This window comes from Callorhinus ursinus, unplaced genomic scaffold (genome assembly GCF_003265705.2).
Source record: "Callorhinus ursinus isolate GAN/ISIS: 27379988/994484 unplaced genomic scaffold, GSC_fseal_2.0 scaffold128, whole genome shotgun sequence".
Taxonomy (NCBI): Eukaryota; Metazoa; Chordata; class Mammalia; order Carnivora; family Otariidae; genus Callorhinus; species Callorhinus ursinus.
This window is the reverse complement of record NW_027397190.1, coordinates 501,699-529,219: the sequence shown is the minus strand read 5'-3', so window position 1 is coordinate 529,219 and position 27,521 is coordinate 501,699. Positions and strand designations below refer to the sequence as shown.

General features: G+C 50.6%; 1 protein-coding gene and 1 long non-coding RNA gene across 5 annotated transcripts in view; one reads left to right on the top strand and one right to left on the bottom strand.

Moving 5' to 3' along the window:
* Positions 1–15,363, bottom strand: part of LOC112814643 (uncharacterized) — an 18,959-nt gene extending 3,596 nt beyond the window's left edge. Inside the window, exons 1-5 of the long non-coding RNA XR_012377256.1 lie at positions 15,149–15,363; positions 14,234–14,379; positions 11,474–11,745; positions 3,389–3,535; positions 1–2,829 (exon numbers count right to left, since the gene is read on the bottom strand). The exon at positions 1–2,829 is cut by the window's left edge and continues 2,158 nt beyond it. This is a non-coding gene — a long non-coding RNA (uncharacterized lncRNA). The remainder of the gene's footprint in view (positions 2,830–3,388; positions 3,536–11,473; positions 11,746–14,233; positions 14,380–15,148) is intronic.
* Positions 15,364–15,620: 257 nt separating this feature from the next.
* The window catches only part of CTDP1 (CTD phosphatase subunit 1), a 54,980-nt gene continuing 43,079 nt past the window's right edge, over positions 15,621–27,521 (top strand). The window contains exon 1 of one of the 4 annotated variants that reach the window (XM_025860236.2): positions 15,621–16,233. In XM_025860236.2, the coding sequence (XP_025716021.1) occupies positions 15,929–16,233 (305 nt within the window). In that variant the 5' untranslated portion in view covers positions 15,621–15,928. The remainder of the gene's footprint in view (positions 16,234–27,521) is intronic. The other 3 variants (XR_012377255.1, XM_025860235.2, XM_073890121.1) reach the window with 3 other exon arrangements.

The following is a 27,521-nucleotide window of genomic DNA, read 5'->3' as shown; positions in this document are numbered from 1 at the left end:
CCCTCACCTGGGCGCACAGGTACCTGCCGTTCCCTCACCGGGGTGCACAATCGGGATGCCCCTCACCTGGGCGCACAGGCCAACAGGCTATTTCCCGTCCCCCAGAACTCTCAGGTGTTAATCCGGCCCTTCCTAAACCTCTTCCCCTCTGGGCGCAGTGACAGCACACCTCTCTCGTTAAAGCCTGATCCCTCTCTTTCCCTGTTTAGTACACTAAGTTTCGCCATTTTTATTTGGAGGATGCTATAAATACAGAGAAATAAATTTCATCTTGCACACATAATTTTCAAAGGTCCAACTGTGCCCCCGTGTGGTGACAGAAGAGACTGCAAGCCAGAGAACCTGCATCCGGAGGGTCTTCAACACTTGCAGCAACTGCAAATAATCAGGGCTGACGGTAGCGCCACACCAGCTTCTGCGTCAAACTGTGGTGTTTGTAATGCCTCATCTTATGATCTTGTTTGTTCTTTAGGGCCAGATACTATGTTTATTATCTGCTTTACCCATTTATTTACTTCCTCAACAAATATTTCTTAATGCATTTTATACCCCCCCCCAGCATTTTAAGCAGTTGCTTAAGAGGAGGAATAAGACCCCTCTTATGCACTAGGGTTCTACAACACTATCTGTCCTCCCTCCCAAAGCCAATTACTTGGTACGTGAATTTCCCAAAACTGCAACACTTCGTGATGCGGGGAAATCTACGTCTTGGGTTTCTTCATTCCAACCCTCTTCCCCAGGAAGAAGCCGCCATGGCAGGAGGGTAGCGTATGTATCAGACAAGCAGGTGCCCTGTGTCTCCGGATGCAGACAATTCTGAGAAAGTACATCAAGAGAGTTCTGGAGTTAGAAGACCAGAACCCGAGCGCCGCCCTTCCAAACACCTGCTCTGAACGTCAGTTTCCTCACCTAGAAAATGGGGAGAAGAGGACCTCCTAGTTCACAGGACCGGCACTAAACGGAATCAGGTACTGAGCTGAGGACCCCTTAAGGACAGGCAGTGGGAGGTGAGAGCTCGCCACCGGAGGAGAGGACGGAACCAGAAAAAAGTTTGGAGAACACAGTTTGGAGAACTCACCTACTAAAATTTATGTCCGAAAACCTGATTTCCAGGTTTCAACATTGTTGGCTAAGTCCCACTAATCGCTATCCGCCCCCAAAGAGCCTCCCCATCCCTCCCGCCTCCTGTTCCCACTGCACGCAGGGTGACAGGCTAGTAACTCCGAGCATGCACGCACCCTCTAATTCTATAAAGGGCCAGCTTCCTGATTGCATTAGCAGCACGAGGAAGCTCCAAATTACCGAGGGGCCTTCTCTCCCTGCACAGCTATCTGACAGCGTAGTATAAATCAAAGGCCTCTTGCTTCAGAGGCCTGGGAGGAGAGTGAAAGCACTGGAATTATTCCCTGCCCATCAGCAGGTGGAAGACTCCCAAAGCAGATGAGAGAAAATTGCATTTCCCATTCTCACTGTGGTTAAGGGGCTTTCACTGAAGCCTCCTGCAGTCCAGCACTGCTCCCACACCTCAGATGCTCCAGCACCCCACATGGCACTTACGCTATTACTCAACGAATGTACCCAGATTATTATTTACTTAGGGGAGCCCGCTGGGGGAACGTCCCCCTCTGGTGGTTGTCACCTCATTACACTGGGAAGTGGGCGCGGTGACGGTCCCTTGGCTCCTTTCTCGGGATGAAAAGTTCTGGCACCTGTGGGGACCGTACAAAGCCCACTGCGCTGCGCCCTGCAACCGCGCGAATCACACAGAAGCAGCTCCATCAGGAAGAACTGCTGTGAGCGTATTCGGCAGGACAGAAAGGCAACCGTCCTGATCTCCTGTGAGAGTGTCATCTTCATCTGTGCTTTGTCTTGGGGACACCCCGTTCACATTCCAGGGACCAGCAGTCTTAAAAACAGAAGTAGACATTTTGTGTGTTTGTAAACCACATCTACGGTTCCTATTAAACACAGTTTCCCCAGGATCCTTTTATCTGACATTCTAAAAAGTCGTTTTTTTTTTTTTAAAGATTTTATTTATTCATGAGAGACAGAGGAGGAGAGAGAGAGAGAGAGGCAGAAGGAGAAGCAGGCTCCCAAGGAGCAGGGAGCCCGATGCGGGGCTCGATCCCAGGACCCCGGGATCATGACCCGAGCCGAAGGCAGACACTTAACCATCTGAGCCACCCAGGCGCCCAAAAGTCGTTTCTTTTTAAGGACATTTCTCCCCAAAACGTGCTTTCAAGCTGCAGTTCCACGGATCTGAGATGTGCAGCTAAGCCTTTGCTCTCGCTTCGCAGTGGAGCTGGTGGGTGTGGCTAAATTATGATTTTTATTCTAAGGGGAGGTTAAGAAACATCTGCTGCTTGATGGAAACCATGTGTTATTACAAGACGCTACGTCAGGCATTTGAACACGACATATTCCTTACAATTACACGTACGAAACAGAATTCCCACTAATGTTCTCATCACACACCAACTCAACAATCTCCCCCTGTAACTCACAGGGGATTGATCAGTGCAATTATTTTGTAAAGGTCTTTGTCAGTGGATTCAAAATAACCAGAAACAGTAATTATTATTATTTAGGATTCAAGTGTTAATTTTCCAGCTGAGATGCAGCCTCAGCTACAGGTGTGGATAAAGCAGAAAACAAAGCCGCGTGTGCACGGCACGTCTTCTGGGAGGGAGAGCACCGAGAGTAGTCTCCCTTTGTCCTGTAAGGAGGGTGGGTGCTCCCACTGCCATGCGCTGGAAAGAGGGCCCTGCGGTCTCCAGAGAATCTGCTGCCACCGCGGCTTGTCTTCACAGCCCTGCTGGTCTTCCTCGTCTGCAAGCGTCAGAGAGAAAGTGCCCACACAGGCTGGACAAGAGCACCAGGCCCCCCATCTGCCCCTGGGATGTAAGCAGAGCAGCGCGAGCCCCTCCAGTCTCATGGCCTGAGCTGCCGAGACCCACATCCGAAGTCTGAGGAGGGCAGGAAGGAAAACCCAAGCAGTATTTGGGGCCAGCTCTGACGGCCACATACCCTGCAGAGCACCACGAGGGGGCCAGGCTGCTGAAGCTGGGCTGCAGTTCAACCGCGCCCCTCACCAGGTCCTGGGTCCCCCCTTTCATGTGGTTGTTCCTAAACACCTCACACCTGCAAGTCCACCTGCGTGTCGTCAGCCCTCCGCCTGAACCACCAGGACTGAACCATCACACGTGCTTAGCTGGACCCACCAGGACGAGAGAGAGGGGCCCGACTAGCAGAGCCAGTGAGGGAAGAGGGTGCACCCCTGCCGACCACGGGAAAGGAGGGGCTCCCCAAGAGAGTCACGGACAACGCCGTGCCCGTGACGAGGAAACGCTAAGTCCCTAGAAAGACAAATGAGCAAAATGACACCCACCTACTCTGTGTCTCTGTAGAGGATCCAAGTCCTTCTGGAGAAACTGGGGCCTTGGAAGAGTCCGACAGGAGTCACCTGACACCAAAGCCAGACCTCACGTCACAGGAGAACTTCACCCCAGCGTCTCAGGAACACGGACAGAAAACCCTAACAAAATATTAGCAAACTGAATCCACAAGCATTTGAAAGGATCACAGGGATGCCTGGGTGGCTCAGTCGGTTAAGCACTCCACTCTTGATTCCGGCTCAGGTCGTGATCTGAGGGTCATGGGACTGAGCCCCTCGTCGGGCTCCCTGCTTAGTCAGGACTCTGCTTCTGTCTTTCTCCCTGTCCTTCCTGCCCCTTCACTCTCTCTTGCTCTCTCTCTCTCGCTCTCGAAAATAAATAAATAAATCCTTTAAAAAATCTTTAAAAAGATGATAAACCATGACCAGTCGGAGCTTATCCCAGGAGTACAGATTGGACAAACACCTGAAAATAGATCAATCAATAGCTGTGGGAAAATATTAATGACAAAATCTAATGTCTATTCAAAAATTTTTAGGGGCGCCTGGGTGGCTCAGTCGGTTAAGCGACTGCCTTCGGCTCAGGTCATGATCCTGGAGTCCCGGGATCGAGTCCCACATCGGGCTCCCTGCTCAGCGGGGAGTCTGCTTCTCCCTCTGACCCTCCCCCCTCTCATGCTCTCTCTCTCCTCTCTCTCTCATTCTCTCTCTCAAATAAATAAAATCTTAAAAAAAAAAGTTAAAAAAAATGAAGAAAACCTCTTGGGGCACCTGGGGGGCTCAGTCGTTTAGCGTCTACCTTCAGCTCAGGTCATGGTCCCAGGGTCCTGGGATCGAGCCCTGCATCAGGCTCCCTACTCAGCAAGAAGCCTGCTTCTCCCTCTCCCGCTCCCCCTGCTTGTGTTCCCTCTCTCACTGTGTCTCTGTCAAATAAATAAATAAAATCTTTAAAAAAATTTTAAGAAAATGTTTAAAAACAACTCTCAAGTAAAAGAATGTCCTCAACCTGATAAAGGACATGTAAAAAAAAAAAAAAAAACCTACAGCTGTAATCTTAACAGGTTTTTTTGAAAAGGATTTGTTTCTTTATTTGAGAGAGCAAGCGTGTACACACAAGCAGGAGGGCTGGCAAGAGAGGGAGAGAGAGAACCTCAAGCAGAGTCTGTACTGACCCTGACATCATGACCTGTGCTAAAACCAAGAGTCAGACGCTTAACAGACCGAGCCGCCTGGGTGCCCCTCATCACAGCAGAGTGTTTGATGAGAGACTTGAGTTCTTTCCCTCCTCAAACTGTGAACAGGGCAATGGTATCTGTTCTCACCACTCCACTCAGCATCACACAGGAGCTCCTAGTCAGTGCGATAACCATCTGCCCTCAAAGAAAAAAGGGAACGCGAGAAAGGAGAAGCAATTAGCCATAAATACTAAAAAGAAGAAATAAAATATTTACAGATGACCTGATCCTGTACATGGAAAATTCTAAGAATTCTACAAAAAACAACACAAACAAAAAAAGAACTACCAGAACAGGCAAGATTATCTTATCAAGACTGCAGGACACAAGATCATTATGCAAAAAAATCAATCCTATTTTCACATGGTATCAACAACTTGAAATTAAGAAAACAATTCCACTTACAATAGCATCAAAAATAATACGCTACTTAGTGTTAAGTATAACAAAAGAAGTACAAGATTTGTTCACGTAGAACTATAAAGCGTCTCTGAGAGAAATTACAGATTTAATCAAGACACATTCCATGTTCATAGGTGAAAAGATTCAGTATCATTTATACTTCAGCTCCACGCAATCACTCCCAAAATCCTGGCATGTTTTTGTAGAAATCGACAAAGGGAGCCTATTATTTTTATGGACAAGAAAAGGACCTAGAATAGCCAAAACAATCTTGAAAAAGAACAAAGTTAGAGAATTTATGGCTTTTGAGCTGCCGACACCGTGATCAGCATAAGGACGGACGTAAAGATCAGCGGGTAGAACTTGAAACTGCAGGACGTTCAGAGTCTGCACAGCAAAAGGGACACAAAATCACGTTCTAAAGAGTCACTGGAGAGAGAGGTCTTTCTATCAAGGACTCTCTCGACCCCGTAGTACATTCTCCTGTCGTGTGCTGGATTCAAAACAGGGAACCAACCAAAGGCAACGACTCCACCTCATTCTCTGTTTTGACTCACACGAAGGCAGTCATCTGGAGACCGGGGTTTCATAAACTCTCTCCAGTGGCTGAGATGGAAACTTGGCAGTCATGAGGGGAGAAGCAAATGAGAAGGGAATTTGTACATAAATTACACGTGGAATTTATACGGGAAGATTATTTCCTCTAACATGGCAGTGGGGACGTTGGATGTTTGGGGGAACCAGCAGGGTGCAGGAAAGCTGACTGCTGCCTGCACGCTCTCAGGCTGGGAGAAAGGCTTACTACCCAGTTCTGAACCGATAAAGCAGGGTTTCAAATGAAAACTCGGGGCTTAGAGAATCAGATTCACTCTAAAATGTGTTCTCCACACCTGACTTGAGATAATAATTTAAAAAGTCAAACAAACCCGAGCCACGGCAGAAGGTTCAACAGTCCCAGGTCTCAGTGCCATGTCTACCTGTTGTAATGAACATCCCTGGTGGGAATCTGAGACAAACTGACCCTCAAACCCTGTGGGCTGTCACTAAAATCATAATCCCCTAGATATTCCTGCAGAACGAACCCGACTTGACGGCATCTCCCTCCGCTGGGAGGGAGAACAATAAAGAGCCGGAAAAACCACAGCCTGTTTCCTATCGCATGATTACCTGGTTGCTTCCCAGTGCTAGGAGATGGCCCTGGAAAAGTCCCTGGTGCTCTCAAGTGCATCCTACAAGACGTCCCCAGGCCAGGAGCATGGGTTCTGCCGTCGACCCTCTCTGTGACAGATGGTTGGGAAGCAGCGTCTTCTCGCCTCTACCCGACCGGCCCAGCGCACGCCCCCTGCTCTCAGCAGCAACACACACAGAGGGTGCCTCATCCCGGCCTCTGCCTTCTCCCAGAGACCGCCACAGCCACATCCCTTCTCCTGGTTGTCTGTCCGCGTGCACAGTTCACACAATGTGTACTACCAGCTCCCTTAAGAAAGAAAATGCTTTTGTTCTCATGATTCGTCTCTTCTTCAAGAGCCGTTTTAGAGACTGCAGCCAAGCCCACGGGCGTGGGGGCTCGGTCCCCAGCTGTCGGGGCCGGGAGGGTCCCAGCGCTTGCAGGGCTCATGCAGCATGTCGGACTGGCGTGTGCATTGTGTTCTAAAGTTAATCCATCACGCAGGAGCACTGTCTGACTGCACACTCCTCTCGTGGAGCCCTGTCCTCCCAGCCACGGGGCCCTTCCCCGTCCTCACCATTCCCTGTGCCCCTCACTCAGAGACAAGGGACCGTGAGCCTACAACACCCCACAGTCAGCGCTGTATCTGGGAAAACAGGGGTGGGCGTGGGGCATTCCCCTTCGGTCTCCCTGACCCAGTTAAAAAACAAAGAAAAATCGAAGACTTCTACTTCAGGCAGGAGGGCAGTCAGGACACTCTGAAGGGTCCTCCTCACTGCAGAACAATTAGAGGCTAAGACTTGATTTTCATGCCAGGACTGGGTTTACAAGAAGCAAGGGGCGCCCTAAACACTCCCAAACCAGGGAAACCCTCATGAGCAGGGTCCGGGGGAGGGAATGTAGGTGGGAAAATACACAAAGTGGGGTGCCCTCAGAGAGCCCGCCAGAATCAGGACGACCTGGGGTTGTAGAGGGGGTACAGCAGCTCCAGACCCTGCCTGCAAGGACTCGGAAGTGCCCACCTGGGTCCTCTGGTTCTTGCCAGAGCAAGGTCACCACATTCCCACAGATTACCACCCACTGAATATAAGCCCACAAACAGCACCAACCGTGAGAGGAAACCACATATATGAACAACAAACAAACAAAACAGATGTAAACCCACAATGACATCAAGTATTTAAATGGTCAGATTCAGAATCTTAAAAATTAGGTGTAAACTATTAAAGAAAAAAGATACAATTACCAAAATAAATGAGCAAGTAAAAACAGACTATAAATGAACAGGCATATTTGAAAAACATCCAAATAGAACTCTCCTAAGTGAAAACTATGATTTTTTAAAATCTCAAAAGATGACTAAGACAGCAGATTACACACAGATGGAGAGGTTAATAAACTGGAGGCGCGGGCGCCTGGGGGGCTCAGTCGGTTAAGCGACTGCCTTCGGCTCAGGTCATGATCCTGGAGTCCCGGGATCGAGTCCCCCATTGGGCTCCCTGCTCGGCGGGGAGTCTGCTTCTCCCGCTGACCCTCCTCCCTCTCGTGCTCTCTATCTCTCATTCTCTCTCTCAAATAAATAAATAAATCTTTAAAAAAAAATAAAAATAAAAAAATAAACTGGAGGCACATCTGAAGAAATTCCCCTGAGAAACGAGAAGAGGGAAAATGTAATAAAGATTGAGAGAGGAATTATGGCACGAGAAGGTTGAACAAATATCTATTCAGAGTTCCACACACACTAGCACGGAAGAAGTTTTTAAAGAGATAATGCTTGAGAATTTCAGGAACAAATAAAATTCATGAATCTACAATACATCCTAAACAGAATAAAGGAAAAGAAATCACCCCTAGACACACGGCAATGAAATTACAGAACACCAAAGACAAAGATGATCACCTACAAAGCCACCACAGTCAGACTAACAGACTTTCAACAACAAAACACAGAAACCAGAATCCAATGGGAAATGTCTTCTAATGAAAGATCACTGTCATCCTCTAGCTGTATGTCCACCAAAACTAGTTTTCCACAGTAAGAGCAAAATAAAACCCTCTCACATAAACAGAAACTGAGGGTTCACCTCCAGCAGAACTTCCGAGAAGGCGAGCACCAATCCCGCAAGCCGGCTGAGATTTACTCACACACAACGCGGCGTAAGCACACGTATCATGTGTAGATGATACGTTACACGAATATCTTAGATGTATGTTAGATATCCCTTATTTTAACAGAAACAGTTTCTTTTCATTGGAATGTTTCTCTTTCCTAACAAATTATTTGTTACTTAAAAAAAAAAGGAAGATATGAAATATTAGAAAAATGCTGATGAGGTAAACTGGTAAATATACATTAAATAAAAACAAACATTGTAAAATAACAAGAGTACCTAATTCGGGGATGTAAAAATGCAGAACTAGGGCGCCTGGGTGGCTCAGATGGTTAAGCGTCTGCCTTCGGCTCAGGTCATGATCCCAGGGTCCTGGGATCGAGCCCCGCATCGGGCTCCCTGCTCCTTGGGAGCCTGCTTCTCCCTCTGCCTCTCTCTCTCTCTCTCTGTCTCTGTCTCTCATGAATAAATAAATAAATAATCTTAAAAAAAAAAAAAGAAAACCCTGTGTACCTACTTTTAAAAAAAAAAATGCAGAACTAAAATACTGTACAATTTCAGTATGTGAGTCTAGAGAAGAGCAGAGGTATATATAGTATTTTAAGATCTATGTATTGTTTGCAAAGAAATTAGAATATTAAAGTTAATATAAAATGTAAAATATAAATGTAAAGTTACATTTACTAAGTTAGAAATACAATACAAAGTAAAATTTCAATGGTGATAACCAAAAGAATAAAAATAGAGTAAAAAAATAAATGGAAAAGCAGATGTCTGTATATCACCAATGGGGGAAAAGAGATGAGAAAGGAGAAAATATACCCCATAGAAACATGAGGTTAAATATAAATATATTGGACTCAGCAGCTGAAAGACAGTGTGAGAATAAATCATCAAAGTCTAGCTACATGTTGTTTATAGCATAAATATCTAAACTTAAGGTACACAAACACTAAAAGTAAAAATGAAGACTATACCAGGCAAACATTTATTAAAAGAGAGTTATGATAGAGGCGCCTGGGGGGCTCAGTCGTTAAGCATCTGCCTTCAGCTCAGGTCATGATCTCAGGGTCCTGGCATCGAGCCCCGCATCGGGCTCCCTGCTCAGTGGGGAGCCTGCTTCTCCCTCTGCCGCTGCCCCTGCTTGTGCTCTGTCTCTCTCTGACAAATAAACAAAATCTTAAAAAAAAAAAGAAAGTTAGGATAGTCATATTACTTCAAAGAAAATACATTTCAAGAGAGAAGCATTGTTCAGGATACAGGAAGCTCCACACAATGAAGAAGGGTCAATTTGTCAAGGATATAAAAATTCTAAATGTGTATTCCTTTAATAACAGCCTCTCCCCCCCACACACAAACACACGCACACACACACATACACAAACACATATACACACATACAAACAGTTAATCTCTCTACAGGGAGAGAGAGGCAAATTCGTAACCAAAGAAGAGATTTCAACTTAGCTCTCTCAACCATTGCTTTTGGTCAAACAGAAAGATATGTAAACCTAGAAGATTTGAATGACACATTCAAGAGGGTTGATTTATTGGGTAGATCTAGAATCCTGACTCAAATAAGGAAAAGATACACATTCTTTTGAAGCACACATTAACCCAATCCTGGAATTATTCCAATAGCATTAAATTTCAAAAAAGTAGTATCATTCAGATTATGTTACCTGACTATAATGCAATTTAGAAATCAACCATAAAAATATGGAGAAAAATTCCCATGCATGTGGACATTTTTAAATATACTTCTAAATAACTTATTTGCCAAAGAAAAAGATCATAGTGAGTACAAAAGAATAATTTCATGACTGACAGTAAGAAGATTATATATCAAAACATGTGAAAGGAGGCAAAAGTGATGCTTGGTAGGACATGTATGTCATTGAAGTTTTCCTTAAAAAGAAGATAAGCCAAAATTAATGAATTAAATATAAAAGAACTTTGAAAGATTATTAGGTATAACATCAGTTCACAAAAACCTATTGCATTTTTATATGCCAGCAACAGTCAACTAGAAAAGGTTGGGTTTTGCGGGGTTTTTTTAAGTATCATGTATCAACAAAAGTATGAGCAAAAAAAAATAAACTAGGAATAGCTCTAACAAAAAAATGTGCAAGTCCTATATGGAGAAAATCATAAAAATCGTATTTGAAGACCTTAAAGAGAGCCTAAATAGACTGATATACTGTGTTTATGGATGGCACAATTCAAGTCACAAAGATGTCACTTCTCCCCAAATTGATTTATAGACTCCATACAGTTCTGATCAAAACTCTTAACAAGTTTTATCAATAAAACTGACACACTAATTCTAAAATTTATGAAAAAACAAAGGCCACAAATATCCACAAACCGTGTGAAGAAACTTCCCAGATGTCATGACTTATTGTGAAGCTATAGCAATTGAGACAGTTCAAGAATAAGCAGAACAGAAAGTCCAAAATAGGCTCGTGCATTTACAGGGACTTACTGCATAGCAGAGATGCGTCGCAGGTCAATGCAAACGGGATAAGCTTTTCCAAACTGGGGCTGGGACAACTGCCTACCCCGATGGGAAAGAAGTCTGATCAGTGCCTGACACCACATATGAAACACCCATTTCTTACTACTTAAGGACTTCGCTGTGAAAGGCAAAGTTTTATAGATTTTTAGAAGTAAAAAAGAAGCGGGGCGCCCGGGTGGCTCAGTCGTTAAGTGTCTGCCTTCGGCTCAGGTCATGGTCCCAGGGTCCTGGGATCGGGCCCCGCATTGGGCTCCCTGCTCAGCCGGAAGCCTGTTTCTCGCTCTCCCACTCCCCCTGCTTGTGTTCCCTCTCTCGCTGTGTCTCTCTGTCAGATAAAGAAATAAAATCTTTAAAAAAAAAAAAAGTAAAACAGAAGCTATCTTTATGATTCCAGGTTAGGCAATGCACTCCTAAAATTAAGAACTTCTGTTCATCAGATTTTATAAAGAAAATGAAAATAGGACAAGGCAAAAATTGAGAGATGATGGGGATAACATATAAACAACAAAGGTGTTCAGAAGCCACAAGAAACTACTACAAATCAGTAAGAAGACAACCCAGTGGAAAAAAGAGTGATCAACGTGAAAAGGCACTTCAGAGAAGAGAAGCACAAAAGGCAAGAAAACAACAGGGAACTTGACTTACAGCCAGAACGGCTACTGGAAAGATGCAAGTTAGGACCACAGCTTCAACTCTGACACACATCTTCACCCAGACTCACAGACTAGAAAGCGTGGTGCAGGGCTGCCGAGGGTACGGTGGGGGTACAAGCTGAGACAGCCCCGCAGGAACGTGGTTTGGGGTTGCCCCATACATCTGCATTCTGGGATTCAGCAGCTCCACCCTCAGGCTCCAGCTCAGGGGCACCAGGAAACCCAGCACTTTTCATAAGAATCCAAAACAACCCAAATGTCCATCTACAAGAGAATGGTAAATGCATCCTGTCACACTCCACATGAGCTATTAAATAGAAGTCACGATAAACAATAACCACACGAAGTAATATGGATGAATCCTGGGTACACAGTGATGAATGAAAAAGCCATTCACAGACCCAAAATCCCCATATATATGTGATGCATTTTTTTATGTGATGCATTTCTTCCAACCTCAAAACCAAGCATAACTCCACAGTATGCATGCAGCAAAACCCCACACAAAGGGAGCACAACAAATGCAAAACTGAGGGAATTAAGGGGGCAGCACAGGAAGGTGGGGAGCATACAGGGAGTCCTCGCAGTAGTGGTAATGCTATAGATTTCAGGTTGGCTGACGGGTTCATTTTAGGATGACACACAGATTTTGGTATCTGCTTAATTTACGTAATTTTCAACGGGGAAGGGAAGAACAGAGGGAGCCATCCGAGTAAAAGCTATTAAATGTTACCACTGGGTAAACAAGTACCTGTGATGCTTATCTGTTTGCCCCTCCCATCTGCTTCGCAGAAGCACCGCCTCCCTCCTCAGCAAGCCTTGCTCCTGCCTGTGTTCCCAGTCCCCGCCTGGACCCTCCAGCACAGCCCCCTCCCTACTGGCAACACCAGCCCTGGTCTCACCACAGCCCATGACACCACCGGCCCTGCTCCCTGCCGGTGCCTCCATTCTCTGCCCACAACACTGTGGCCGCCTTTCCCACACGAGAGATGCTCCCCTCACGTGGCGCCATCTGCGCTGCCCTGGTGGATCCAGAAAACTGCCACACCAGCCCTGCTCTCCCACCCACTGGCTGGCTCTCCCATGTGCCCAGGCAGCTCAGACCTGACAGACTCCCAGGGAACTCCCTGTGTCTCATCCCCCTGCGGCCCCGCCCCCCTTCCTGGTTCAGGGTCTTCTTCCAGGGGCCACTTTGGACCCCTCCTTCTCACTAACCTGCCCAGCAAGTGACAAGACCTGGTGGTGGTAGCTCAGAAACTCTCCCCACAACTCCTCCCATCTGTTGGGATCACCGGGAACTGGGGTCTCCAGCTCCAGGTTCACTCTGCCCTCAGCTATCAGCAGTGCCTTACACACAGATCAGAGGAGCTCAGGCATCTGCCCAAAAATACGTAGTAACTGCCACTGCCTACAAACCTAGCTACACATTAGAATAACGCAGCGAGCAAAACTCCTGATGCTCGGGTCCCCTCCAAAACCAATTAAGTCAGAATTGTGACTGGTGGTGTCTGCAACTTTTCAAACATCCTAGCCCTGTTCCCGTTTTTGCCATAAAGGACTCCATCAAGGGATCCCCCAGAACCCCAACCACGATGGTCCTTGTGTCTAGAAGGCCTGTTTCCTCCTCTGTTAGAATCCCATTCAAGGTCTTCTTCCAGCAAGAGTGAAGTAGGTAGAAACCAGCCGTTGCTCCTGCCACAAGAACTTGGGGAAAACAGGTACTTGCAAACACCAAGTTTTAACAGACACCAAAGAGCTCTGGAAACTAAGAGGGCTGAAAAGTCTGGCTCTCTGCACGGGACATCAACCTAGTGCTCGAGAAGCATGCACGTCTCAGGAGTGTGGCCAGGCCTGCAGGACAGTGGAGGTATCTAAGACTAGACAAACCCCCAGCAGCAAGGAGGCCTACAGAGCACCCAGGAAGAACCGTGAAACCGCACGGGGACTGAGCCATACTTGAGGCTCCAACAAGGCCCTACCCCAAATCAGTTGTTGAATTGAGGCGATCAGCCCCCCCCCCCCCCCCCGTGCGCCTACAGAAGAAAGGCTGAGGTGTTGGAGCTCTAGATTTCTTCTACGCACGATGCTGGCGTGCCGCTAGGAGCAACTGGGACAGTCGCATGGTGTGTCCACTGAAAGCATCAGGCCTGGCAGACCTACGCAGAAGGGAGCAAGGGGGACCAAGAAGTGAGGCCTGAGGGTCTCTTTGGGACAGTACCTGGCAGGAGTCCAGAAGGCTCTTTGGAACATCACAGATTGACCTCCTGAGGCTTCCAGGACTGTTCTGGGTAAGTTTGGGGAGGGGAGGGGGCTAGAGAACTTGCAATAGCCAGAGCCTGAAAAACCGTTTCCATGACAGCTGGGGTGGCCCGAGGATGGTAAGGGGGTCAAGGGTCGCCCCTTTTCGTCAGAAGAGGATTCGGGAATCAGAAATCTATGAAAATGGCACCACTGCAAGGTAGGTAAAATTAAGTGAATACCACGCGTGGCTCTTCTCCTACAGACTAGGGTTGGGAAGAGCCAGCAGCCCCTTATGGCAACAATACGGAAAATGTGTTGCTCTTTTCTAAGGATCAGGATCAAAGTCATGTTGGCAGAAAACATACTTTCACCACAAAGCTACACTCTATTAATTCCTGAAAAATGACACTCATTATAGGGAGGTGTCCCTGCTTCTTGACTAGATTTGAGATTTCTTCTTTTTTTAACGTGGGTGTTTTGGTCACACATTCCCCTCTACGCGCTGCATTACCTGCAGCACGCAAGCTTTAGTGTTTTTCGTTCACAGGCTTCTAATTCCTCGTGATTTCCTTTGTTCGGTTAGTTGAGGAGTGCTGCTTAACGTCCACACAACTGTGGCTGTCCCCGGTTTCCTTCCACACTGCCGATTTCTAAATTCTGCAGAGAACAAGGCGCAGTCGCTCAGGCCGAGTGTTGACATAAGCAGGAAAGCAGCCGAGGGCATGGCTGAGACCAGAGGTCAGCCAAAGCAGCACAGACTGGCAGGACAAGGGCCACGGGAACCCGGGAGAGCCAGCGGCCGATGACCGCGGGAGCCGCAGGGAGGAGATCCGCCGCCCCCCCAAGGCTGCCCGCGGTGGGAGGCCGCTGCCCCGAGGGCTCTGCACGGGCGTCCATCCCTGCACACAGCGGAGGCGCTGCGCTGCCCGGACGCGGCAAGCAGCAGGCGAGGAGAGCCGCCTCCGCCCGAGCCGTGGGTTCACGGACTGACTCGTTCTGCTTGCGGGGACCCACCACGACACCTGATGTGACTCGGGGGCAACCAAGCTCAATGTGTCGCGCGACCCCCTGCGTCTGGAGCCCCCAGCCTGCTTTGCAATCGCTGCCCCCGCTTTCCCACCGCATACCGCTGGCTCGGTGCGGAGGCGCCCAGGACGAACCCCACCGCGGTCAGAGAACAGCTGGGTCTGCCAACTGTTGAGAGCCCGCCCACAAGGCGCCCAGGGCCGGGGGACGGGAGCGAGCGTGGCCCGGAGGCCGGCGGGGTCTGCAGGGCGGCCGCACGCCCCCCTCCGCCCCGCCGGTCCGCCCCGTGCTGGCGGGGGCCGGGGGGCCCGGCAGCCGGCGCTGCCTCCCCCTCCGCCGGTGCCCTCCCGCCCCAGGCACCAGGGAGCCCCGCGGCCGGAACCGCGGAGCTTGGACAAACCGCTGGGTCATCGCCGGCCCGCCGGCCCTCTCCTCCCGCAGCTCCAGGGGCCTCCCTACGCGCGAGCACGGGCCACGGGCCCCCGCCTGCCAGCACCCCAGGCCCCGCGACCCAGGCGGCGAGCGGCCCGGAGCGCCCGCCTCCCCCGGGCCCCGCACCGCGCGCGCCATCGGCCGGAACCGCAACTTCCCGATGTGCGCGTGGCATGCCGGGACTCGCGGTCTCTGCACCGCCGGCCCAGCACGTGACGGGGCTGCGGCGGGCGGCCCGCGTTGCATGCCGGGACGCATCGTTTGGCGACCCTGGGCCGCGGCTCCCCAAGGGAGTTATGGGACAGGGGAGCGCGCGGCATGCCGGGACCTCGCAGGGCACGCCGGGGGTTCAGGGCCGCGGCGCGCGCTGCCCGCCGGGACCCGCAGCCCCGCGCCGCAGGAGCTCCCGGGGCACATGGGGCGTGGCCACGCTCTTCCCGTCCGGCCGCCTCCCAAGACGCTCCGGGCACCCGCGTCCGACGCAGCGCCTCTCGGGCCTCGCGTGGGCGTGTGTTTACACGCGGGCCGCGCCACGCACGCACGCGGCGTCGCGACGTCAGACGCCGTCCCGGAAGTTGGCGCGGGCCGGGCGGCGGGTGGAAGCCGGTGCCGGAGCGCGAACTGCAGCGCCGTCGCCTTCGCGGCCTGGGCCGGGGTCGCCGTCCCGCCCGCCCGCCCGCGATGGGCAGCGGGCCCTGAGCGCCCCGCCCGCTCGCCTGCCCTCCCACAGCGACCCCGCCCGGCCGCGATGGAGGCGCCGCCCGCGGGCCGCGTTCCCGCCGAGGGCACCCCGCCGGCGGCTGTGGCCGAGGTGCGCTGCCCGGGCCCTGGGCCGCTGCGCCTGCTCGAGTGGAGGGTGGCGACGGGCGCGGCCGTGCGCATCGGCTCCGTGCTAGCCGTGTGTGAGGCCACCGCCTCCACGCAGCCCGCCGGGCCCTCCCCTGCCCGCGCTGGCTCCGGGGGCTGCGTGCGCGCCGAGGGCAGGCTGAGGTCGGAGCGCGCCGGCGTGGTGCGGGAGCTGTGCGCGCAGCCAGGCCAGGTGGTGGCCCCCGGGTGAGTGGGGTCGGGGGGCGGGGTCCGGAGGGGTCCTGGGCCGGGCACTGGGCGGGAAAGGTCCCCGGGCTGCAGCCAAAGGGCCTGAGCTCGGGGAGCGCTTTGCGCGTCTGAGGGTCTTTTCCGCGGTCGGAGCGCAGTCAGCCCCGCGGCATTTGACTTCAGCCGCCAGGAGGGGAGGGCGTTCGGTCTCCTTCTGTAGCCCCCGCCCCGGCTGCGCGGACGCGAGGACCAGGCGCGCCCCACCTCGTTACCGCGGCGTAAGCTGCTGGGGTGGGTGCACTCCCGGGGCTGCTCGTAAAGCGCCAGAAACGCGGTTGTAAAGGCTGGTTGTGCCTCGTAGCTCGCGGGGTGCAGCCTCAGCGCGGGTAGTTCAGATGACGCAGGAGTAGCACGTCGTAGCTGCTTAGAGCTCCGCCTCAACCGCACAAGGGACTGTCTTCTCTTGTCCATCTACACCTTGCGCCAGTTTCCCGGTGTCGTGCCCTGAGATTGTGTGTGTGATGTAGACAGGACTCACGTTTTCGCTGTCCGGAGCAGAAGCCCGGCGGGTGAGCCCTCTGGTTCCTGCTGCGGTGGTCGGTGCACGGCTCCGCTCTGCCGGGGCCGCGGTGCACCTTAGGCTCCTAGGTGCTCAGCGCCCTTCTGCACCCTGCAGCCGGCCGGTCGTGCCGTTTGCTCTGGTCTCTGCTCCTCTCCCTGCGGCTGCACTATAACTGCATCTGTTGAGCGTCTGCTTCCTGCCCTGCCCACCAAACACTCCTGGCCTCCGTCCCAACCCCGCAAGCCTTTTCCTGTGTCCACTTCTTCCCACTCGTTGTTTGGAGAGGGCACCCTGGTCCTTGAGGGGTGAGGGCCCACGCCTGCCCAGTGGATGCAGGCAGGGTGGGATGGGAGCTGCCTTGGGGCTGCACCCTCCACGGGAGCTGTCTGGCTGCTCTCCTTTGGAAGGGAAACACTTGCTGGGCTGTACATCTGGCATGCTGTGGCACGCTGCCATCATTACTTTGAGGTCAGAGCCTACCTAAACCTGTGAGCCCACAGTTGGGGAGATGAAGCCCGATGCTGGTGTGTCACTGTGGAGAAGATTGCTGAGGGGAGGGGTTCTTCATTTCCTTCTTTTCCTCCAGTTATCCAGAAAAGGCCAGTAGGGTCCAGGCAGATCACGGACTAGTTTGCGGCTGGTTAGAAACTCCACGTGCAGGGCTTTGACCACATCAGCCCGACTAGCAAAGCAGAGTAACCCTGTGCGTTAATCTCACCAGTCAGCCAAGTAACTAACCTGATGACAAGCTCTCAGTGCTGAGAAGTTCTTTCCTTTTTGTGTTTTGGATGTTTGAGATTGAGGGTATCTCGCTGCTGTGATTCATCACGAGGCTCTCCAGAGTCTGAGGATAGTGTTTCTCCTGGAGACGCAGGTAAAGCGCTGTAGCACAGCCAGGCTCACCTGCTTGGAGCTGCCCTTGCTGTCTTCATCATCACTGGCATCGGTGGGACTTCTCTGACACATCAGCGGTTATTCTCAAGCAAGGAACTGCTTCTGGGTGTAGTTGAAATAATCACTAGATTATCATTCTGATTTGCATGTTTTGTACCTGCTCTCAGGTAGAGGTAGGAACTGTATCCTTCCTCCTCTGATAGGGAGGGAGGGCACTGGGGTCCCCAGGGGTTTGGACGTGCCCAGCACCTCACCTTGCTGAGGCTTCTCATGGTCGTCCTGCGCCATGCCGTTCTCTCCTTAGACCATGTTGCATCCAGAGTCCCAGTGTGGGGAAGTAGATAGAATGAGGGTACGTGTCTGTCTTTATAATTTCCATGTGGTTAAAAGTATTTTGATTTGAAAATATTCTGACATGGCATGATGGGTCAGAAACAGTCTATTAATGATCAGTTTACCTAATGATGTCCTTCCTTCCCACCTGTCTGCTTTTATGTCTGTTATCATTCACTGGGAGGCAGTGAAGTCCCAAAGGAAGATATATGAAATAATCTGGGGACACGTCTGGTGGTGGTTTAGGACTGATGGGGGGGGTAGTTGTCTGTAATTGACATCTGTCCAGTTCCTTCTGTGCCCCGTAGTCTGTCTACAGAAGAAAGTTTGCATCAGCCAGGGTCTGGGGTGAGTGCTGCTGAGGAGGGCTCCAGCATCACTGACCGAGCACAACTGTCCCATGCTTGCTTCGTAGGTATTAGAACAAAAAAATCTCAGAGAAACTCATAAAGAAAACTTACCAGCCTGAGATTGTGGGGTTTAAAATTCTGAGCGCAGTTCACTGGGTGCACTACAATACTTATCTGTAGAGGTCTTATCTTGGAAGTAAGGAAACTACTTTTCCAACCCAATATTGAACCACCTTGATGAACTAGAACATTCTTTTATGTTTTCACTGTCAGGAGCAGAAACCCGGCAGGTGAGCATTCTGCTTCCTGCTGCGGTGGTTGGTGCACAGCTTCCCTCTGCCGGGGCCACAGTACATCTTAGGTGTACATCACTTAAATGATCTTATCCTTCTCTGTTGACATCTGCACTATTTAAAAGATTACTTCAGGGACACCTGGGTGGCTCAGGAGAGTCAAGCGTCTGCCTTTGGCTCAGGTGGTTATCCCAGGATCCTGGGCTCCTTGCTCAGTGAGAAGCCTGCTTCTCCCTCTGCCTGCCGCTCCCCTGCTTGTGCACGCACGCTCTCTCTCTCTCTGACAAATAAATAAAATCTTAAAAAATATATTTAAAAAAAGATTATGCCATTAAAAAGACATTTATGTCTAAAATTGGGGAAATTGTCACTTCGTTTAATTGAATCCACTTCAAATGAATTTTTTTGTTTTTTCCAGTTTTCACTTAACCAGAAAACCACTGGCCTTTTTATCTACTTAACTCTATATGCACACATGATTTAATTTTATTGCAGTTCTTTTGATTTTTAGGTATCTTGTCTAATCCTTTAAATAAAGACCTTTGGACCAAATGGGCTTTGAAGCTTGGTCTGCCTAAAAACTGATGGGTAGGTTTCAGTAGATGGTAGCATGCATCACCATATTTATTTCCATTTTCATGTTTAAAGTTAATTTCAAAGTATATGAAATCAAATATCTGGTTACAGAAGAACGGGCAATCTTTAACTTCACATACCGTTTTTTGAACGGCATAAATACTGATAGTAAAGCCAAAAGTGATAACAAAGGAAGTAATATATCAGTTGTCTCAGCAAAAGTGCTTTTTTTTATTTAAGGGAGTGAGAATCTAGACAAAGTAGAACAAATCAATTTCAAAGTATTCATGTAATATCTTTAAAGATAAATATAATTTCTAAAGACTGTAACTAGACCTTAAATATTTCTTACTTAGCACTTTGTATTTATAAAATTACTTAGAACTTCACGAACTTGAGCTAGATGTTGACCTGTTTAGTCTTTGTATTTTGAAGAAACGTTCAGAAGACGTTCATGGTTTTATGGTGGTGCTTTGAATTGTAGGTGCTGCTAGCTTCCTCCCATCTGATTGGTCTCGTGCTGGCTGTGAGTTGGTGGGGTGAAGGAGTTCGGTCTGCCTTACGTGTTAGCTGATACCGTATGTCCCCTGCAGTGCTTTTCATCTGAGCGTGGGGGCGGGGTGGCTGTTGCTGTTTAAGGCTGGAAGCATTTAAAGTTGCCGTCATGCTATTTTGAAGAACTTAGCAGCACTCTGGGGTGCATCCTGGAGCCGAAGTTGAAATTCTGAGGCCAGGGAGGCAGTTGGCCTCCCCGAGGCTGGGAGTCCTTCCCTGCCTGTGTAACCCAGCAGTGCAGGGGGGTCTGGGTGTGGTGGTGCCGCTTGCTTTTGAAGCATGTTAGGAAAATGGCGTTTCGTCAAGTAAGTCCTGGGAGGCCACAGTGGAGGTGCGTACAGGTTTAAGAGAACTCTGTACAGAATTGCTTTGTGGAATCTCAGTAGCTCAGTCTGTAGTTTTTCTATGGTACTGGGAATGGGTCGTCTTTTTATTTTAGTTTCTTCAAATGCTTTGGGCCTTGTCTCGTACAAACACGACTTCAGTCACCAGGCTGGAGGTGGCCGGTGTGCTCTGAGGTGGCTCTGTCCTGGCTCTCACTTCCGCATGGGCCCAGCTTGAATGACAGGCAGGGGGAATGCCCTGCACCCTGCTGCTGGCACCTCACCTGCCCCTGCAGCAGTGATGACGCTGGTGTACCTTTGTGCTTCTTTGTGGACATAACTCCAGACCTAGGAAAAGTTGCAGAAGTAGGACCAAGGCTTCTCACGTAAGTGTCACACGGGTTTCCAGAGGTCAGCATGTTGCCATATCTGCTCTGCCTTTCTTCCCCCTCCACATGTGGTATTTTTCTTCCTGCGGTTGAGGAGTAAGTTGCAGATGTGATGCCCTTTATCCCTAAATATTTCGATTTCCTAAAAAAATTCTCTTATCTAACCCTGGTACAATGATCGGAATCAGAAATAATGTCCATGCAGGGCTATTTTCTGCTCATTGGATCTCCCTGGTGGGCCAGTATTGTCCTTGGAAGCACAAGAAACCCCAGATCATGTGTTAGGCTCAGCTGTCAGAGCTCCTGGGTCTCTAACCTTGGGTGGTTCCTCTGTTCCTCCTTTTTCTTCTCATTATCAGCTGGTGGTTTTGCAGACTGGCTGTCAGTTCACACCGTGGTGAGCATTTGGGCAGGAGTTGCCAGAGCGCCTGTGTGTCCTGAGCGGGCCCATCAGGCAGCAGGTGGCCTCAGTTTGTCCCATTCTGGTTTGTTAGGTGGCGGTTTGTTAGGCCCTCCCTGTGCCTGCTCCCCAGCTGTCCCTGGCTGTAGTGAAAACTTACTAATGTTCTTGTTGTAATTGCTAAGTATCTTGTGAAAGATACTCTCTTCCTCAGTAAATATCTTAAATTCTCGCATCACATGGTCACCCATCGTTTCTGGCATCTTGATGACACTTGTCTGAATCTCCTGTATTTTTGTTTTTATCAGGATTGTCCAGTGGTGACGTTCTTAAGTCTGTTGTTCGTCTCCATTTCTGGATTGGCTTTCTACTATAAGAACAATTAATTTAACAGTGTAGACTCTTGGGTTCTTATTGTCCACTACTGTTATTTGCCCTGATGCTCCAGTTGTCCCAGGTTTGGCCAGTGGGAGCCCGTCGAGCTGACCCCTGTGGTGAGGCCCCGTTGGTCTCAGAGCGTGGCCATGTTTTCTGACGCAAGTGGTACTGAGGCTCCTGCTCCCGAGCTCTGGAATCACACATTTCTCCAAGAAGTCCTGCTTCCTTTTAATGGAGAATGACATTTAGGAACCAGGATCTGGGTGCACAAAATACATTTTCCCCCGTGCACTCATACACTAAGCTCTGTGTGTGGCGTTTGGAGGAGGGCCTTGAGCTCTTCTAATCTACAAGAAGGGAAGGGTCAGACCCAGCATTTAACAGGATGGCTTCTATGAGCACAGAGTTCAGGGTACCCACCTTCCTCACTCTTTGCTCTTCCTGATACCCCCCCACCTCCCCCCATGCCCTCTGGCCTTCCCATCAGAGCAGACACGAAAGCCAGGGCATACAAAGGATTCGAGAGAGTTTGTGTATTTGGGGGAAAATAACTTCTTCAGAAATTGCATTTTATGATTTTCCTCTGGATTTTTTTTCAAGGACAAACCAGACAAGGTAACATTTAGTGGTGACTGACATGACCTTCTGGGGCTTGGCCGAAGTGTTTTCTCTAGACATCACAGCCTGCCACTCCCCTTAGGGTGTGGCACTGGTGGCTGTTTGTTGGGTTGAAGGTAGAAACACTAACCCTTTCATCCCTGTCTTGCTTCAGTATCTGCAAAAATGAAATCATCTTATACTGAAAAAGGACATTACTGTTAGTTTTTTCGAAAATACTCTTTCCCTCTCTCTTGGCCATTCCTTCACTTTTTTGAGAATTCTTTTGGCCCATGCAAAGATGAAGGAGTAGTAGTCCACTGGATGATGTCGTACTCTGCTCTGACCCTGCAAAACCATTCTGAATGATCTTTTAATTCAGACAAAGAATGCAGTCCCTTTACTCTCCTTTTGATTTAGACTGGATGTTTTTGAGATGCTGTACTTTGGACCATGTGTGCATATCCATGTGGCTGGGTGGGACAGACAGTTCATTCTGAGTCTTTTGGGGGTAGTCACAAACTGTCATGCGCTGCGCATCCTGTGTGGTCCAGTCCAGTCCGGCGTGCTGCTCTGAGCCTCAGGCCTCGCCTGCCGTTCTCCCTGGGCTGCAGAAATTCCAGAAACCGCACGGGTCTGGGTGGCTCGGCAGCAGCACACAGCATCTTTTATTTCTCTTTGGCCGACATTTGTCAGAAACATTTCTGTGAAGACCTAGGGCTCCTACCCTGTGAGTGGAGATGATGTTGTGTTTTTAAACACTTCCTCCCCTAACCTGGCAGGTGTGGTCTTAGCATCCTGCATGGATGGGTGTATGACACGGTGGGTTTCTAGTGGGATGCTGCTTGGTTTGGGGCCCACTTTGCCAGATTGTAGCACATGGTGTCTTCAGACTTGGGTACTCTGAGAAAGTTGCATGATGTTTTGTTTTGCATTTGATGACCTGCATACCCACCCCTCCCCACACCCTTCCTGCGTGGACTCACCCACTGGTGCTGAGCCCACATGAGGTGAAATGTGACATGCCCTGCCAGGGTGAATTCCAAGTGGAGACCTCGAGTTTAAATTTAGCAAATCCTCTGTTAATATTCACAAATGTGGAGTTTGAGCTCCTAACACCATGGGTGACTCATGTCAAGGAGAGGAGACGTCGAGTTTTGAAATGAAGGCAGTTTATGAGGGATTAAGTTGATGTGTGAGTGATCCGTGTATCTCTTACACGTGTCATATGATGATGACACGTGTGTCGTATCACCACAGAGGGAGTCCCTGTAGAAGCTTTGTGTGGTACTGTCTCCTGTGATAGTCATTGTCAACATTAAATATTCTTTTCAGGCCTTGGGGTGATTGGACTTGTCCCAAGTACCTTTTGAGAGCAGGGGCCTCCCTGTGCCTGCTCCCTGGCTATCTTTGCTCTACTGCGGGTGGGGGCTGCTGGTGCACACAGCTCTGGGTATCCACCAGGACAGGCCTCTAAGCTGACACCCATCTGTTGATTGTCTGCACTGGGTTTGCAAGGGGCACCCTGTGCACGGCAAAGTGCTTAACAGCACCCTTGGCCCCACCCTGCAGATGCCAGTAGCTGCCCCCACATCGTGACAGCCAGAGGTGTCTCCAGACACTGCCCGTTTCCCCCAGGGAGCGCCACAGCTGACTGAGCCCTGACCTGCTCTGTGGAATACCACAGGCAAAACTCTCTGACCCCAGCGCAGAAGGTTACATGACCTTTAATGTAACCTGTAGGTGAAAGGCTTTCTAGAGGAAGGCACATACTCAGGCCACATTGCCAAGGACGTGCGGAGTGGCTAGCCTGTGTGCCCTTTCATGTCACCTGCCTCCTGGTTGCCTGCTGGTGCCTCCCTCTGCTCCGTCAAGGGTTCTGTGCTTGCTGCTGGGCCTTCAACAGCCTGCTGGAGGGTGTACTGCGCGCCACCTATAGAGCGTGGGAGGTGAGAGGACTTCCGGGAGAAGGTGCGGCTCTGGGCTTGGGTTCAGACGGAAGGGTGAGGCAGAGGTGGTGAGTAGCGGGCTGGTCCGAGCAGAGGGAGCCCCTGTGTTGGGGAGACTGCCAGCAGCGCTTGGGAGCATGTCACGGGCCAGGCGCGTGGGTCCCAAGGGCCATGGAGGGGCCTGGCGAGGTCCCAGGGGTCAGGACAAGGCAGGCTGTCACCCTGGATGGCACGCCTGCCTTAGCCGGGGTTTGCCCTGCAGGGGTGACCCCGGAAGCCCCCTGGTGACTGGATGCGTGCTTGGGGGGCAGGACTCAGCTGCAGCCCGGGGGCCGGCCCCATCCTCCTCTGGGCCTCGCTGCGGGGCTCTACCACACGGACCTTTGGAAAGGTCACCACAACCCTTCCTCACCAGGTCTGGTGCGTTGGCCTCGTTAGTTGGCGGTCAGCCAGTATAGGTGCGCGTTGTAACTGCGTAGTTTGGTGAGTTTTGATAAATGTGTGCTTAGAAACCACCCCAGTCAAGGTGTGGACATCTTGGTCTGGGTGTGATGTTCACCCTGTCTGGTCTCTCCTGGGGTGCTTACCTCTGACAGCTTTTTCTTTCTCAAAATGTTTGTTCCCTAGCATCTCTTGTGATGCTGGCTACTCAGCCTTTGTGAACAGTGGTTTGGTTTTGTTTCTTAAAATTGACATTCTTTTTTCTGCCTCTGCCTTAATTGTTGGGGGTCCCCAAAGGCCTGCCATCTGTCTTCTGTGAGATGGAGATGCCCTGGCCTGGGATGCACAGCCCAGGTCTCCAAGTCTGGCCCTGTCCACATCCAGACGGGCGTGTGTTCAGCTGTGTGGCAGCTGGTGGTACCTGTGCTCCCCTTGCTCTGTTCTCCAGGCGGACTTACTGGTCCCTTCTGTATCTGGTCTCTGGCAGGTGTGTTCGGGAACGTCCAAGAGTGTCCACGGCACCCCCATGTCTCTTGGTTCACACTTCTCCCAGCATCTCCTGCCTGCACTTGTGCATTTAGAGTTTGTCTGCTCACCCCACCCCTGGCTCCTTTCCCAGCACCACCTGTAGGTTCCAGACCCATTGGTCTCCAAGCCACCACTTTCAGCATGCTCTTAGCTGGGGGGATGTGAAGCCTGGTGCCCCTCACCTGTGCGACTTGGCCTTGCTCCTACCCCCCCACCCAAATCCCATGCCTGCTTCCTATCACCTTGTGGGAGCTGTCTTAGAAGCTTCCTCCTGCTGAAGGACAGTTAATCCTCTAGAATTAGTCGCCCCACTCTCTTGGGGTTTCCCTTGAATCTTGGTGACTGGGGTAAGACAAAGATTTTTTTTTTAATAAAGATTTTATTTATTTATTTGACAGAGAGAGACACAGTGAGAGAGGGAACACAAGCAGGGGGAGTGGGAGAGGGAGAAGCAGGCTTCCCGCAGAACAGGGAGCCCGATGCGGGGCTCGATCCCAGGACCCTGGGATCACGACCTGAGCCGAAGGCAGACGCTTAACAACTGAGCCACCCAGGCGCCCGACAAAGATTTCTTAAGGACACAAAACATCTGATAAATTGAACTGGATCAAAATTTAAAACCTTATCTTCAAAAAACACTGTTAAGAAAATGAAAAGGCTCACTACGGAATGGAAATGCATACTGCACAAAGTGTTTTGACCTGTTTATTGGTTGAGCTAGAGACACCAGGTGCATCTTCAGGTTAACGTTTTAGGAGAGGTTGGTGAAATCCTCCTAGTCCATTTTTTGATGTTGCTGAAAAAATATTCCGCAAGTCATGTTTTAGTGTAGAAATGAGTAAAGTGAATAAATGCAGACTGTTGTGTACGTTTCACATCTGTTTGCTGTGGGCACAGAGGAAGAGGCAGTGTTTGCAGGCCTGGCCACCAGGTCACACTGCGCCTGAGACCGGAACCCCTCCATCTGCGGTGCTTGTGCAGCCTATGTGTTCTTATGCAGCAGTGCGTCCACAGAACCTGTCATTAGAATGCAAGCAATGTCAGCGTTTGTAAACCCTGAAGACTGGTGAATGAACCAGTTTACTCCGTTTCTCATAAAACCTAACCCCCAGCATTCCAGGGGGCAAATAGCAGATTTTTACCAGGTTCCAGAAGGCCTGACAAACCCTTCAAAAACCCATTAGCCAACAGGTGATAGACACCTTTGACTTTTGGGGAAGTGGAAGTCAGTCCTCTTGCCAGCTCTGCTCCTATCCTCTCAGACGGCCGCCTTCCTGGGCCTCTTGCATGCAGGAGACCAGGATGGGCAAGGAAGAGGCCCCGGCAGATAGAGTCCGAACTGCAGGTTGTTTGCAAGGTGGGCTGCTCTGCGGACAGCTCCCCGGGAGGGTGTGTCTCTCGTGTCCCGAGCGAGGGCTGATTTGGAGGTGCCTGCCGTGAGGGCTGTGATCTGAGAGGCCTGGACCCCGGCAGCCGCTCGGAGGGGGTGGTGTGCGGTCAGAAAGGAGGCTGAAGGGGCTCTCACGCAGTCATCTGAGCGGGGACTGGGCTTGGTTGGGCGAAGTGCTACAGAGCCAGTCAAGTGGAGAAAGCCAGCTGGGCCGTGGTCCCAAAGCCAGACCCAACTACCAGCTCCAACCACCAGCAGCACAGAAGCTGGTGGTAGAAGGTAGAAGAAATGCAGGCTGCCCGGAGGAGGCGGACAGTGAGCGGGGGACGGACTCCTCTTGGCACATAGATCCCCAGTGTCAGGCGGGCAGGAACCTGGAGCAAGAAGACATCTTTGAGCAGGTGCCATACAGACGGGGATGGTTTCTGAGGATCCACTGCAGGGGCGGCTTGGTTGAAGTCTGGGGAGACGGGCAGATTCTAGCTAGTGGTTTAAAGGGTGCTAAAGATGGAAGAATACCTCCCTGAAGAATGCCAGTACTGAGGTTTGGGGTCAAGCATGCTGCCAGGCTGTGGACACACAGGCTAGCAAGCCCCGGGCCCAGTCATTGGGGCACCGAGTGCTTGGTTGTGGAAGAGGGGGTGCCGCCCCTGGTACTGGGTACCCATTTGGTACCTCTGTGAGCCCATGAAAGTCCTCTGTGGTCCAGAAGCTCTCTGGCGGTATGGGTGAGGAAGAAGTGTGCGGCACTCACTGGTGGGCCGACTCTTGGACCTCACAGTGTCTCTTTGGTCTGTGGCCTTTGTGAGGAAGCACCCAGAAAGGTCCCTCTTCACAGACGCTGGTCTGAAGGTGCCTGGGTGCCCGGGTCTAGGTGAGGCTCTGCGGGATCAGCAGACTCCCATGGTACTGAGTTATTTCCCCAGAGCTCTGACTCGGCAGTGGTGCTCTGACCGCACAGCCTTGAGGTGTGTATGCCACTTGCCCCACTTCGGACAAGGGCTTGATTACTAGTGCACGCAGGAAATTGCCATTTCTGTGTTGGTAAAAAACAGAAATGTAATAGTAGTTCCAGAACAATTTCAGGGAAGCATAGCTTCTCTGTAGACTGGGAGTGATATATGGGAGACAACATTCACTGCTTGTAAGTATTATACCAGGTTGCTTCTTGCCGTATGAACATAAGCTTCCATGATTATGAATTGTTACCAGAACGTATCCCAAGTCTTAATAATCTCCCAAGTCTCCTCTCCTGACAGGACATCCCTGGCTCTTCCAGCTGTGTTTGCATGAGAGAGGCCCCAGGGAGGTGGAGCCCTGTAGGGGGGTGTGACCTGCCAGGAGCCCT